This window comes from Simochromis diagramma, unplaced genomic scaffold (assembly GCF_900408965.1).
Source record: "Simochromis diagramma unplaced genomic scaffold, fSimDia1.1 OVJJ01000571.1, whole genome shotgun sequence".
Classification (NCBI taxonomy): Eukaryota; Metazoa; Chordata; class Actinopteri; order Cichliformes; family Cichlidae; genus Simochromis; species Simochromis diagramma.
The window spans coordinates 4,141,559-4,154,507 of record NW_024386885.1 but is presented as its reverse complement, the minus strand read 5'-3'; the positions used below and the strand labels follow the sequence as shown (position 1 = coordinate 4,154,507).

Here is a 12,949-nt window from a genome sequence, read left to right as displayed (position 1 = left end):
ATTACTGCTCATCTCTGTTTACAAGTAGAGACGGACCGATCCGATATTACGTATCGGTATCGGTCCGAAAAGATGTAACCGATCGATCACAAAAGCACCTCACAAAACTACGACACGGCGTAACTCGGCTCATAACCTCAGCACGTCGCAGCAGTGTGCTCACGTGATAGAGCGGCTGTGTGTGTTTGGAGCCTCGCTACCAAACCGGCATTTCATCTCCGAGGAAGTTTTCCCAGAGAAGTAAAGCAAGTGTGTAAGTTCATCTCTGAATGTTTGTAAAGCATTCCTGCGTTAAGCTTAACAACCGATATATGGAGGGACCGCCTCTCTCTCTCTCTCCTGCTGCTACTTCAATCATGAAACTGATCAATGATCAGCTGATCGGCTCTCTTGTTTGTTTTTGGCCCACTTTGCACCAGAAAGAGGAAACCAGCGGCTGAACAACAGCAGCACGTTTAAGCTTGATCAGCTGTTGTTAGAATGTATTTAATATTACTTTCTACACCAGGATCTTTTTCTACAGCTGACGGCTGTAACTGTGCAGGGGCGGATCTAGCAAAGTGTAGCCAGGGGGGCCGATAGGGCATGAGCAGGGAAAAGGGGCACAAAGACATACTTTTCTTTCTTATTCTCATTTAAAATGTCGAGCTTTTAATAAATAATTATCTGAATCTTACACCCAAAGTTTTAATCTGATGTAAAATATATAGAAGTCCATCACTGTATATAGTAACTGTTAAGTCTAATATACCCTAGTAAGCTATAGTACTTTTTCCTTTGGGAACCATCTGTGCAGTCTGCAGTTCTGTTGAAGAAAGATGTTGAATCTATTTAATTATTGTGGAAGAATAATTGATTTCCGTGCATTTTATTTTAAACACATTAAATTACAGTTGATTACGTCGATTAAGCATCACAAGGCGGAGGGTGGGGGTGGTTCCCTTTTTTTTTTTGCTGGGAGTTGGCGACCCTATTAGTTAGTGGAAATACTAAAGTACCTAAGTACTCTTTAAAACACCAGAACAGGGAGGATGCTGCAGGTTTAAGTTTCTTAGGTTGATCAGTTTTGCTGAATTATGAAATATTTGGGGTGCAGTGTGTTTTTTTGCATACAGGTATAACAGAGTAGCTTTAGTTTTGTTTGTTTTTTTAAACTTGAGTATGAACTTATACAAAATGCAGCAAGAAATTTAAAAATTGTGTTATTGATTAAAAAATGAACTATATCGGAATCTGCAGATTTCCATATTATCGGTATCAGGCATAAAAAAGTGGTATTGTGCCATCTCTATTTACAAGTAACGAAAAGGTGGAGAACAAGTTTGGGGAAGAGCAGGAAGAGACTCCAGAATTGGGAAAGCCTCGGGATCCGTCAGGAAAACCGGACAGCACGACCGGGATACCTGCCTGCTGCCACCATAACCCGACGGCGGATGGATGAAGTTACCGAGCACTGCGCCGTTGCTCTTGGCCCTCATGCGTTCATCATGCTGCAGCTTGTTGGCAGGTGTTGCTGCTGAGGATGGTCCGTGTGGAGGGACACGCTCTTTCCCTCCTGCTGTGCCAGACGTCTGTTTGTTTTGTCCGTCTGTCGTTCGTTGTGATTCGTGCACGCAGCAACGATTATGAATATTTTTCAGTCGTGTTGATTTCAGAACTCGTTAGCTGTGCAGCCCATCGCTCGGCCTCAGCTTTAATATTATTTGTTACAAATACAAGATTTCTCTTTCTGCCCCGATTGTTCACTTTGAAGCAGAATCAAGTCTCAGCGTGGAGAGTTTAACTTCACCTGCTGCTGTCTCATCCAGAATAATGCTGCCGTCAGCTCAGAGTTACAGCTCTACCACCTGTTAATAAGTCTGAGTACAGTCGGCTGAATAAATCAGTGTTTTTGAGCCTTCACACGTCTACATTACAGCGCGTTACTGCACAGCAGGCTGCAGGTTCACCAACGCTCTCTGAAGAAGCGCATCTTGGTTTTGTTGGAGGCAGCAGCAGATCAAGCAGGCTGACTGCGTCCACACTAGGGTTGCCAACTCCCTGAAAAATAAATAAGGGACACCTCGTGGCCAGGGCCGGGCGACCCAGTTCACCCTTCCCAGTGTGGTAGCTCTTTTTTTTGTGTGTGAAATTAGTTTTTAAGCATTTGACTTGAATTTGATTTAAGCAGATGCATATTCTTTGTGATATGACCACATGGGAAACAAATGATCATTTAGCCATTTATTTTTAGCTCAACATGACAACATTAACACAATAAAACAGGTCTCTTTCTTAAACAGAAGCCTGTCATGCTTAACTTTTGAGAATATAAGTAAATCTTTCTTTAAAAGAACTCTGTCCTGCTTAACTTAAAATTATATAAATTAATAGAAAACAATAGAACAAAAATATTCTTGTAACAGTGCACATATAGTGCATTTAGTACAATTGGCTTCAGTTGAGTATTTCAGCTTTTCTAATGCTAATCAGCTGCTCCTGTTTGTAAACCCACTTGTTCCCATGATTACGCATCTTAACTCATCATCATTATTCATCTATGTATTACTTTTATGTATTAGTCATCTATTTGTTGTAATCATCTATCCTTGCATGTGTTTATTACACAAAATAAGTTATATTATCACACTTCTGGCCACACAGCGCTGATATTCACTGCACATGCCCATATTAACCTTAACCAGAGGGTTTAAAAAAAACAAACCAGTGTTTACATCCCATATCTGCTTCTGCCGTGGCCTGGTGGACAAGAAATTGGTTAAGGGTTCCCCGAGCGTTCATGCCCCTCATGTTCTTCATGTGCCCACCATTAGAAGCATGCCTATGGAAAAAGTGCGCCGGCACACAGTGCAGTGCGCTTTAAAGGTGTTATCGTGCACAGCCAGGTGTTTTCCTTTTCCCATTCCTCCCTGTACTTTTGCAGCCTTTTTTTCTTTCTCTGAGCGAACAAACATTGCTGCTCTAATGCTGGGCTCACACTGTGCGATTTTTGGCCCATTTTGAGACGATTTTTGAGTCATGCGACCGATTTAGTGATCGGCCCGATTTTGGCCTTTATCGTGCATCGTGTAGTATACGTGGGGTAACGAGAAGCGGCTGTGTCATCACACTGCTCACGCGCAAACACGTAAACGTCAGTGAAAAAGACGGAGCAGCAGTGCAGCGTGTGATCTGGACACAAGCGATGGAGGCACAACTTGTAGAACTTTGGAAAGCTCATCCGAGCCTTTTCGATGTGGCATCACAAAATTATCACGACCACAACAACCGTGAAAACAGTTGGATCTACATGCTGCTCAATCACAGCTGCCTGATCAATGTTTTTCATTAGCAATTTAGCAAAGTTGATGGTGGTGGTGTGTCTGTGTGAGTGAAAGACAGAGTTTCTGTTATAACCTTCATGTTATGGAGGCACAGTGTGAGCACTCAGGTCGCATCAGAGCATCGGGCCGTATAGTGTGAGACCTGCATCGTGACCTACTAACTTCTAACCCCTGCGAGTCAATCGTGCAGTTTGAGCAGGAGCTGAATAACGTGACTGAAAAAAAATCGCGCAATGTCTGCCCAGCTTTAGGTGTACTGTCGCCCGAGACTTGCACCGCAGTGTCGGCGTTTGTTTCCCTGCTGGCCATGCTTGTTGTGGTCATCTGTTGTCTTCCGGTATTTTCTCCGTAAGCGACCTTTCCTCGACCAATGAGATGAGCGGTAATCTGAATTGTCATAAGTGTGCTGTCAGCTCATTGGTCACACGGAGGAGAGGGGCTGGGAATTATGTTTTCAAACAAAGCGTTAATTCCATAAACATTTATAGACTACTTTTGATTCTCACTGTATTACGGGACAAAGTGCGTCCCTTATTAGCTCAATACGGGACGATTCAGTTTTTCAAGGGACGGTTGGCAACCCTAGTCCACACTGGTGACGCAAAACATCCAGCTGTTCAAGCTCCTAAAATACTGCGTCTAACACTCGGAGGTGGACTCCATGCTGATTATTCTGTCTGTGAGATAATAAAGGATCAGCCACAGTGTGACCGCTCGTGTGCCGGCCGGGCGGCCAGACTTTTCCTTTAAATAGAGGAGGCCGGACAGGAAGGAAGCCGAGCGGCAAACTTCCCCCTGCTCACGCATGACTTCTTCTTCGTGTCATAAAAAAACCTTTTTATTTTATCTGAAGGTGTAATCGAGCAACAGTAACGTCCACACAGGCCGTCAGCTGCACAATTACCCAGAATTCCCGTGGTCTCCTCTGATCTAGGGTCTCGGTAAGACATTTTTATAAAACAGCACAGCGGGAAGAATAAAACTGGCTGCCGGTAACATCACAAGATTGGTTCGAATATTTCTGACAGAGATGACCTGGAGTTTAAAAAAAAACAAAGAAAAAAACAACTTCCTGTTTCCTGTCAGTGGGATGAAGCTGAGCTTCATTCAGAGGAACGAAGAAAACGTTCACTCCAGGTTTTGGCTGCACCTGAAAACATCTGAGACGAGCTCGCTGATCTGTGAACTGCTTAACCGGAACTTTTTAAAGATTTTACGAAGTTTTCAGGCTAAAGGAATCAAATGTGGCCTCTCTGACTGACAGGTGGCTGCGAGAGGGGGCGTGGCCTCTCTGACTGACAGGTGGCTGCGAGAGGGGGCGTGGCCTCTCTGACCGACAGGTGGCTGCGAGAGGGGGCGTGGCCTCTCTGACTGACAGGTGGCTGCGAGAGGGGGCGTGGCCTCTCTGACTGACAGGTGGCTGCGAGAGGGGGCGTGGCCTCTCTGACTGACAGGTGGCTGCGAGAGGGGGCGTGGCCTCTCTGACTGACAGGTGGCTGCGAGAGGGGGCGTGGCCTCTCTGACCGACAGGTGGCTGCTAGAGGGGGCGTGGCCTCTCTGACCGACAGGTGGCTGCTAGAGGGGGCGTGGCCTCTCTGACCGACAGGTGGCTGCTAGAGGGGGCGTGGCCTCTCTGACCGACAGGTGGCTGCTAGAGGGGGCGTGGCCTCTCTGACTGACAGGTGGCTGCTAGCTGTCCTGAAACAGACCTCTGGACGGTTTCATGACCGCTCCTGCCTAACTGGTCTTTACTGGTGTCGTGAACTCGCACACGAGAAACGGGGAATCAGACTTGGTCGCTCAGAGCTTCCAGCCCTGTCTCTTTGTTTGTGGACAATAGACTGTGAGTAATCTCTCCTGTTCTTGTGTGCCAGCTTCCTCTTCCTCCTCTTCCTCTCCCCTGCGGAGGATTACCTCAGAGGAAGTGACACTCACGCTCCGTCTCAGCCCGTGATGACATGCAGCCCGTCTGCACCAGAACAGATGGATTTACGGCTCAAATTGGTCTCCGGCCTCGTCGGCCAGCCAGCGCCGTCCCGCTCCAATCGTCACCCCCCTCCAACCCCCTCCAGGTCTTTATCATCAAAGCCACTCAGACAGCTGAGAGACACAAAGAGACGCCTGCTATCTGATTGGGCCGGGGAGGGGGGGGGGGGTTAAATGGTTCACCAGCTGAGCCGCCACACAGGAAGTGATTCCTTTACGGGCTGGCTGTCAGCGAAGCTCGGCCGACGATGACTCGAGCTTATGTAAGACATGAGCGTGAAGCGTCCCACGCGCCGTGAGATCGTCTGACTCACTGCCCGGCATCCTTCACAGGAGGAAACGCTCACCTGCACCACACATGCACAGCAGGGATCGATACACTCTGATTTTATAACGCTGCAACAAAACATCTGCTGGAAGTGCAAACGAAGAGATTTCAGCCATTAAATATGATCGCATCGATCGTTTTGGCGTTTGTTATTTCATCAGAAGCATCAGAGTCGTTCCTGCACCGAGGAATTCACCCCAGAAAGAGGAAATGAAAACTTTACTCCAACAGAACAAAAGTTAGAGATGCGTCCTTCTTCTACTACTTGTGCGTCCATTACAGTAAACATAAATTACAACCAAAAATACCAAGGTGAGCACACAGTCATGTAAACAGGTTTCCACAGAGGCCAAGTAGCAGATCGGCGCTTACAGTCAAACGACCACGAGCTCCTCTACGACGTAACGTAGAGTCAGCGTCTGTCCATCCTCCACAGGGATGAGACAGATTGATGAGGTCAAGCAGGAAACATCACTGCTGGTTATCCCTCCTACAGAAGGGGCTACACGCTGGGTCGTTGCATCAACTATTCATTTCTTTCAAATTTATACTTTGCATGAAGGCGGGCCCTGATATCATTCAGCACTGTGACCATGACGGTGCTCAGCGAGGACAGGTGGGACTGACCCCAGACACACGAGGCACTCGCTGGGAGGCAGCCGACCTTTGCGCCGTTACGATTGTTGGATCTGATCTGTGAGCAGTGAAAGCAGGAAGCCCAACAGGAGGCTTCTTTTCACCTCCACGTCTGCAGACACAGCTCTGACCTCGCTGGTCCTACAGGGAGTGGAGGACGTCTCTGAGTCTGGATTCAAAACTTCACCCCTGACTGAGTGAAAAGAAGGACTGTGCTAATGACGCTAACCCAACTGGTTTTGTAGGATGACTCTCAGAAACAAGCAAAGAGCTGAGCGTCACAGGCTACGTTTGTCTGTTATTAAAAACATGTTTAGTGTCAGTGATCCGGAATAACGGGAGGTATATGAGCCATTTTATTTTCCACAGGATAATAAACTGAAGAGGCAGTGGACACCAATAATCTGCCGCCTGTCGCTAAGTGGCTCAAACTTTAATTAAAGGGATGTTTGTTTTTTTTGTTTGTGTTTAAATTGTCAAAATAAACTAAATGTGTCATCAGAAAGCAGCGCTATGATGTTCTGACTCTCTGCTCTTCAACTCCGAGAGCACCAAGAACTCCTGCAGCACGGACACTACTGAACATTTTAAAGTGAAAATGTTTTTGTTGCCTTTTAAATGCTTTGACTCACTTTGCCACTGCAGATATGCTGAATTCATTTTTGAACATGACCTCTGACTGTACGTATGCAGACCTCCCTCTTTTAAAGCAGGATAAAGAGCCCTGCAGGCTGTCCCACGGAGGCTCTGCTCCACACTGAGAGGAAAACACCGGCAGGGTCTCGGTTTAAGGTTACAGCTTTTAAATCTGCACACAAACGTTTCGTGACTGGACGGGATCACGCAGCGTGCACGCGCCCATTATCGGCATGCATCCATTATCGGACACGTTTAACTGAACACACACTGATCTTTGTGGGACAAAGCCCTCCTGGGGCGGTTTGGGGAAACTAACCGATTCCGGTAACCAACCAAAAAACAACAACCCACAAACAAAAGCAAGCACGGCTCTACGTGCACGTTTGCCCCGCTCAGGTAAACCTGGCACGTCTCAGGTGACCTGGCTGCGGACTTTTAGTACACGCGTAAGCTTGCATGACAGGTAGCTGCTCACACCCACACAGAGCCGGCTGGAATGACTGAAATGTCACCCGCAGCTAGCCTGCTTAGCAGAGAGCGCAGCGAACACAGCATAAGGCGAAACTGCCATTTAAATATTACGCAATTCTCGCACATCCCGCTTGACATTGGGAAACGAACAGTAAAACCAGTACCGAGCACCGCATCTAGAAACACTGGAATCGGAGCGTGAATTCGGCGATAACACGATTAGAGAAGAAGCGCTTACAAACACATAACATTATGTTACTTAATGAATGTGCGTCATTCTGCGTACTGAGCCCCGTGCGCGACAAGGCACATGCAAACTGCACCTAGCCTCCAAAAAGTTAAAAACATTACACAAAAACATACATTTTGCTGGCTTAAACCTATGCCGAATTAAGCGAAAAACACTTTCTATCAAAGTAAACTACAACTTTTACTTTACTCTGACGATGTATTCACCGATAATCGATTTTAAGACAAATTCCACATTCTCCAATGGACTTCGGTACAGCGCCTCTCCGTTCTGCTAGCAACCTAAACAATGAAACCCCCTGCGACCGAGAGGCTGCTTACCTGCAGCTCGGCCCGCTCCACCTCCCACTGGGCCCTCTCCACCTCGAAGCGGGCCCACTCATGCTGGAGAAAGTGTAAAATCCCCGGGATGCTGTACTGAGCCCGGGCCGCCTCTCCGCCGCCGTCCCCGGGCTGCGGAGCTTTAACGTTCCCCGCGCCGGGTAAGCCCGAGCTGCCGCTGGTGTTGAAGAAGACACCGGGGCCCGCCTGCTCATCCATGGCCGGACCGTGAGCGATGCGGGGCGGCTTCAGTCCGGTGCTGACTCCCGCTTCAGTGAAATATCCTCCGCAGGAAAATGCGGTCCATCAACCGAACAACTCCTGCTCGAGCCAGCTGTCAAAGCGGCGGAGAGTCGAGCTGCCGGAACGAACGCAGAAACCACATCCTGTCCGGATTTTCAAAATATAATAGCTGAAGCGCTCTTATTATTGTTATTGTTGTTTTATTTATTAAAATAAACATTAAGTAAAAAAGAAATAAACAGATCTGAATTCTATGTTTGAATGTATTGGATGTATTTATTATTTTCCTGTTGATTTCAATATCAATTTAAATAGTAAGCATCCTCCATTCATAAACTGCTGTTAACTTTAGACTGGCCCAATATAAATAGACTCAAACGACAAAGATAATAATAATAATAATAATAAGAATAAGAATAAGAATAATAATAATAATAATAATAATAAGAATAAGAATAAGAATAAGAATACAAAGAGACAATAACAGCAAAATAGGTTGGAAAACAGCACAAAAACTATACATTGGTCATCAGTGATCAGTTAGAATCATAAGTATTCTTTTACGGTCAGTAATTCATTTTTTTCTCCAACAGTCGATGTGAAACAATTCTAGAAATTCAAACTGCCCTGCCCTGAATGTTCCTGCATGGTTGGCTGGTGGCAGGTGATTGGCAGAGGAAGGTCCAAGTGAAGAAGAGCGCCTGTTACGTAGTCAGTTTGCTATGATTTACCTTGATCTGGTTCAGGTTTATGTACCCGGATGATGCTGAAGAGGAAAAGAAACACATTATTTTTCTAAAAGCTGGTTGTTACAGCAGCTAATTTTAAAGACTAGTTGCCTATAGAGCACAGTGGCTGAAGGCAGCCTTGGTTCCCTTCCATGGAGCATTCTCCCCTTGCTTGATTCTCTGCCCAGGACTCCTGCAAAGAAAAGTCTCAACCTCAGGAGGTTCACTGTGTGGTTACCCCCCCAAGCTGTGTCATCAAGGTTACATTGTAGAGGTCGTGAGTTGTTAAGAACTGTCTTCTAAATATCTGATGTGATTAAATTTCAGGTTTTTAAATGATCCATCCATACCTCTATCTGTCCATCCATCCATCTGCTTCTCTGGCTGTGGCTCCCTGCGATGGCAGTTTAACGATCTAACCCAAGAGGCATCTGAGGCAGATGCTGAACCACCTAGGCACCTCAGCCAGCTCCTTTCAATGTGGAGGAGTAACAACTCTACCACAAGACAAAAACATGTGGTAACTGTGATGAACAAATTCCGTCCTTAAAGAAAAACATTAAACATTTTCTAAATTCTCTCAAAGGCACATTATCAGTAATCCTGTTTAATAACCAGGATGAGGGGTGGAGGGGGCTGTCTGCTGCCCTTGGGCCTAAAAGCTGCTGGGGCCGGCCCTGCTCCGCACTCTAACCTAATTAAATCGCGCTCATGCTGCCATGTGCTAATCAGCAGCATGTGCTAATCAGCTGACGCGCAGCAGCCTCTATTTAACTCGCGCTCGCTCCGCAGCATGTGGACCCGGCTCTACATCACGTACCATGGCGCCGCGCGAGAAAAGTCAGCCGCACAGCAAACCGTTCAAGCTGAGGAAGAGTTTAGGTAACCGGCACCGCCGCGAGCAGCAGCAACACTGATGTCCAGCAAACTCACTGTCTCTCTTCTGTCCACAGCAACGAGGAAACGGGAAGTGGCGGGCATCAGGGCCAAGTTCCCCAACAAGGTCCCGGTAAGCGCGCGGTGGGGCTCACGCGGAGTCCGAGAAGGTGTGTTTTATGTTCTCACCCACTCACTGCGCCTTGCAGGTCATCATCGAGAGGTACGACAAGGAAAAGTATCTGCCGCCGCTGGACAAAACCAAGTTCCTGGTTCCGCAGGAGCTCACCATGACGCAGTTCCTCACCATCATCAGGTACCGGTACCGCCAAGCTTCACTGAACACATGCTGGAGTCCTTTAACACGAACTCGGAGCTCAACAATACTCACGCCTCAGTTCTACACCGAGGAGAAATGTTTTCCTGGTGAATTCATCAGTTAATGTTTATTTTAAAAATGAGAAGCTTTTATTCCAGAGTCTTGTTCCCCCCCAGATAGACGTGTTTCACTTGGAGCACAGGTGTTAAACTCCAGGCCTCGAGGGCCGGTGTCCTGCAGATTTTTGTGTCCTTGATCCATCACAGCTGATTTAATGGCTAAATGACCTCCTCAGCATGTCCTGAAGTTCTCCAGAGGCTGGTAATGAACTCATCGTGTGATTCAGGTGTGGTGACCCAGGGTGATCTAAAACCTGCAGGACACTGGCCCTCGAGGCCTGGAGTTGGACACCCCTGACTTGGAGTCTTTTGCTCTTTCACTTTTATTGACCCCTCTGTTGTTGTTTATGCTTACACAGCAGGATCTGTGACGGCCATGGTGGCCTGAGGAAGCTGCTGTGTAAACATGAAGTGACAGGATGTCTTAACAGTTAATCCATGTCTGTCAAACCTTAGACCTTTGTAAAGTCTGCGAGAGTCTTTATCACTCAGTGATCTGACTCGAGCAGAGAGCGCACAGGCTGGCTGCTCAAGCCAGTCGAGGAGCTCGGTCTACTCACAGAACCTGAGTTGCGTCCAGTAACTGTTTGTCATTTGGAACATTGAGTTTTCAGTAGTTGTAATCATGTGAACATAAAGACACTTACTGTAGTTTTATTTTAAGAACACAAAGGTTTGGTGTCTCAGCCTCGCTGCCCCACAAACAATCGTACCCACTGACTGTAACGTCTGGGTGTCGATAAAGTTCTGTGGGAGTTTCCTGAGAAAGCTGCACACCAGCTCCACATGCTCAGGTTCACTGATGGGCTGATTTGGCTTTAGTGACTTGTCCTGATTGTCAGAAATGAGGCCTGGATATCAGACCTCAAGGGAAAGAGCAATTGGATCATCTAACGGTTGGATGATTCCCCCTCAGAGTATGAATATAGACGCTGAAGCAAATCTTGTTGTGAGTGAATGACAGTTTTGGGCTCTACTTTGAGTCTGATCAGAGGGTCAAAGTTGTGGCTTTAGGGGCAAATGTTTTGGATAGTCTCATGTTTTGTGGTACACGATCGTATCTTTACTGAAGCCGGTGCTCCAGCTGCAGTCGCTCATCACACACTTGCTCCTCAGTCTGACAAATGGAGCTTTTGTATACTCTTGGTTCTGACAGATGAATACCTGTACAAGCTTCACTTTAAACTCTGCCCTCGCTCAGTTTCCATGTGCTCCTCCCCCCAGTGTGAGCACAAATGCTTGAATGCTCGACGCATAGCTGGAATCTGCACATGGCTGACGCGTGCTCGCCTCACTGAACAGCTGTGCTGGCGTCACTGTTGTGCTGATGCAGCTAACAGCCTGCAGGCTGACTCTCATTAATGGTGGCTCCTTCTGGCTCCTCCCCTCAGGAACCGCATGGCGCTGCTGCCCAGCCAGGCCTTCTACCTGCTCATCAACAACAGAGGGCTGGCCAGCATGTCGCTCACCATGGCTCAGGTGTACAAACAGCACCAGGATGAGGACGGCTTCCTCTACATGACCTACGCCTCGCAGGAGATGTTTGGACGATGAAGCTCGTCCTGCTTCAGGTTTTATTCTCGTTACAGGCTGCTCGCCTCAGCTGCTGTAAATACAAAAGAGTGTATATATTGTAATTTTTGTTCTACACGCTGATTGGACGAGATGGATTTTAATAGTGTTCATCCAATAAATATTTTGATGTTAAGGAATGCTGCTGGTTCATGATTTCTGCTTGTGGATGGAGACACTTGGACTCGGCACCACATGAATTGTTTCACCTTCTCACTGTGAATATTTGATACTTGAAGCTTTATAATGAACGGTTTGTTTCCTGTTAACACCAGGAACTGGTTAGACTTTCAGTCTTAGAGCTTGATGTGGTTCCACTGTGTCCAGCAGAGGGCAGCATCACTGTACCAGGAGAGCAACATGACGGACAGGAGCTCTGCAGAAGATCAGAAACATAAGTGCAGACTGTTAATGAGAAATGATGAAGTAGAGCAGCATATAAACAGAATCGAAGCTGTAACCGATGCGATGATTCTGGTGGCTGACCTTGGCTCAAATAAGAGGGTGAAAGGTCACAAACAGAAGTCATCTGTATGTTTAAGGCATGGCTATTCAACTACGAAGTTAGTTGGGCCAGATTTTTTTTTTTTTGTTTGTTTGTTTGTTTGTTTTTTGCACATTTGAAATGATAACAAAACATTTTGATAATTCCCTTTCAAATTAAAATATTTTGCGGACCACTCACTTTTCCTGCCATGGATACAGACACGCTTCATATCCAGACCATTTTCCTGAAGAGCTTAAATCTTCTCAAACATTATTTCTCCAGCTGTGTGTTTCTCTAACGGTAGTAAGCCGAGCAATTTCCCATCCAAAAAACGGACAATTACGCACAACTGTGCATTATCAGTTCCGTCTGTGATCTCCTGCTATAGACATTACATCAGTTTTCTTCAGGTCATCTAACAGCATTTCAAACTCATCTGACGCCAGAACTTCAACTCTACGAATATTTGAACTGTCCTATAGGGGTACGTTTTTAATAGCAGGTGTCACACTTTCATTTTTTCATCACTTTTCACCGCATCCACCACGGCCAGCATGCAGTATTTCACTGTTTCAGAGTCTGTGAAAGGCCTTTTCTTCTTCGCCAAGAAGCAAACACAAAGGGAAGATGCTGCCGCTCTCTTGGGCTGTAC

General features: G+C 46.6%; 2 protein-coding genes across 2 annotated transcripts in view; one reads left to right on the top strand and one right to left on the bottom strand.

Annotated features, from left to right (window-relative positions):
• The window catches only part of strn (striatin, calmodulin binding protein), a 33,224-nt gene extending 24,888 nt beyond the window's left edge, over window positions 1-8,336 (bottom strand). Inside the window, exon 1 of the mRNA XM_040033638.1 lies at window positions 7,954-8,336. Within this exon, the coding sequence (XP_039889572.1) occupies window positions 7,954-8,172 (219 nt within the window). The 5' untranslated portion in view covers window positions 8,173-8,336. The remainder of the gene's footprint in view (window positions 1-7,953) is intronic.
• A 1,336-nt stretch (window positions 8,337-9,672) lies between these two features.
• On the top strand, window positions 9,673-11,950 carry map1lc3c (microtubule-associated protein 1 light chain 3 gamma). Its single transcript, XM_040033681.1, has 4 exons — window positions 9,673-9,806; window positions 9,878-9,933; window positions 10,010-10,116; window positions 11,630-11,950. The coding sequence occupies exons 1-4, from the start codon at window positions 9,746-9,748 to the stop codon at window positions 11,790-11,792; spliced, it is 387 nt and encodes a 128-aa protein (XP_039889615.1). The 5' UTR covers window positions 9,673-9,745; the 3' UTR covers window positions 11,793-11,950.
• Window positions 11,951-12,949: the final 999 nt, after the last annotated feature.

What these genes read in the sequence shown, in the direction of transcription:
- map1lc3c (XM_040033681.1), top strand. Translation starts at nt 9,746, where the DNA reads ATGGCGCCGCGCGAGAAAAGTCAGCCGCACAGCAAACCGTTCAAGCTG. An exon ending in CAAGCTGAGGAAGAGTTTAG is followed by an intron (nt 9,807 to 9,877) that starts GTAACCGGCACC and finishes TTCTGTCCACAG; the next exon opens with CAACGAGGAAACGGGAAGTG. An exon ending in AGTTCCCCAACAAGGTCCCG is followed by an intron (nt 9,934 to 10,009) that starts GTAAGCGCGCGG and finishes TGCGCCTTGCAG; the next exon opens with GTCATCATCGAGAGGTACGA.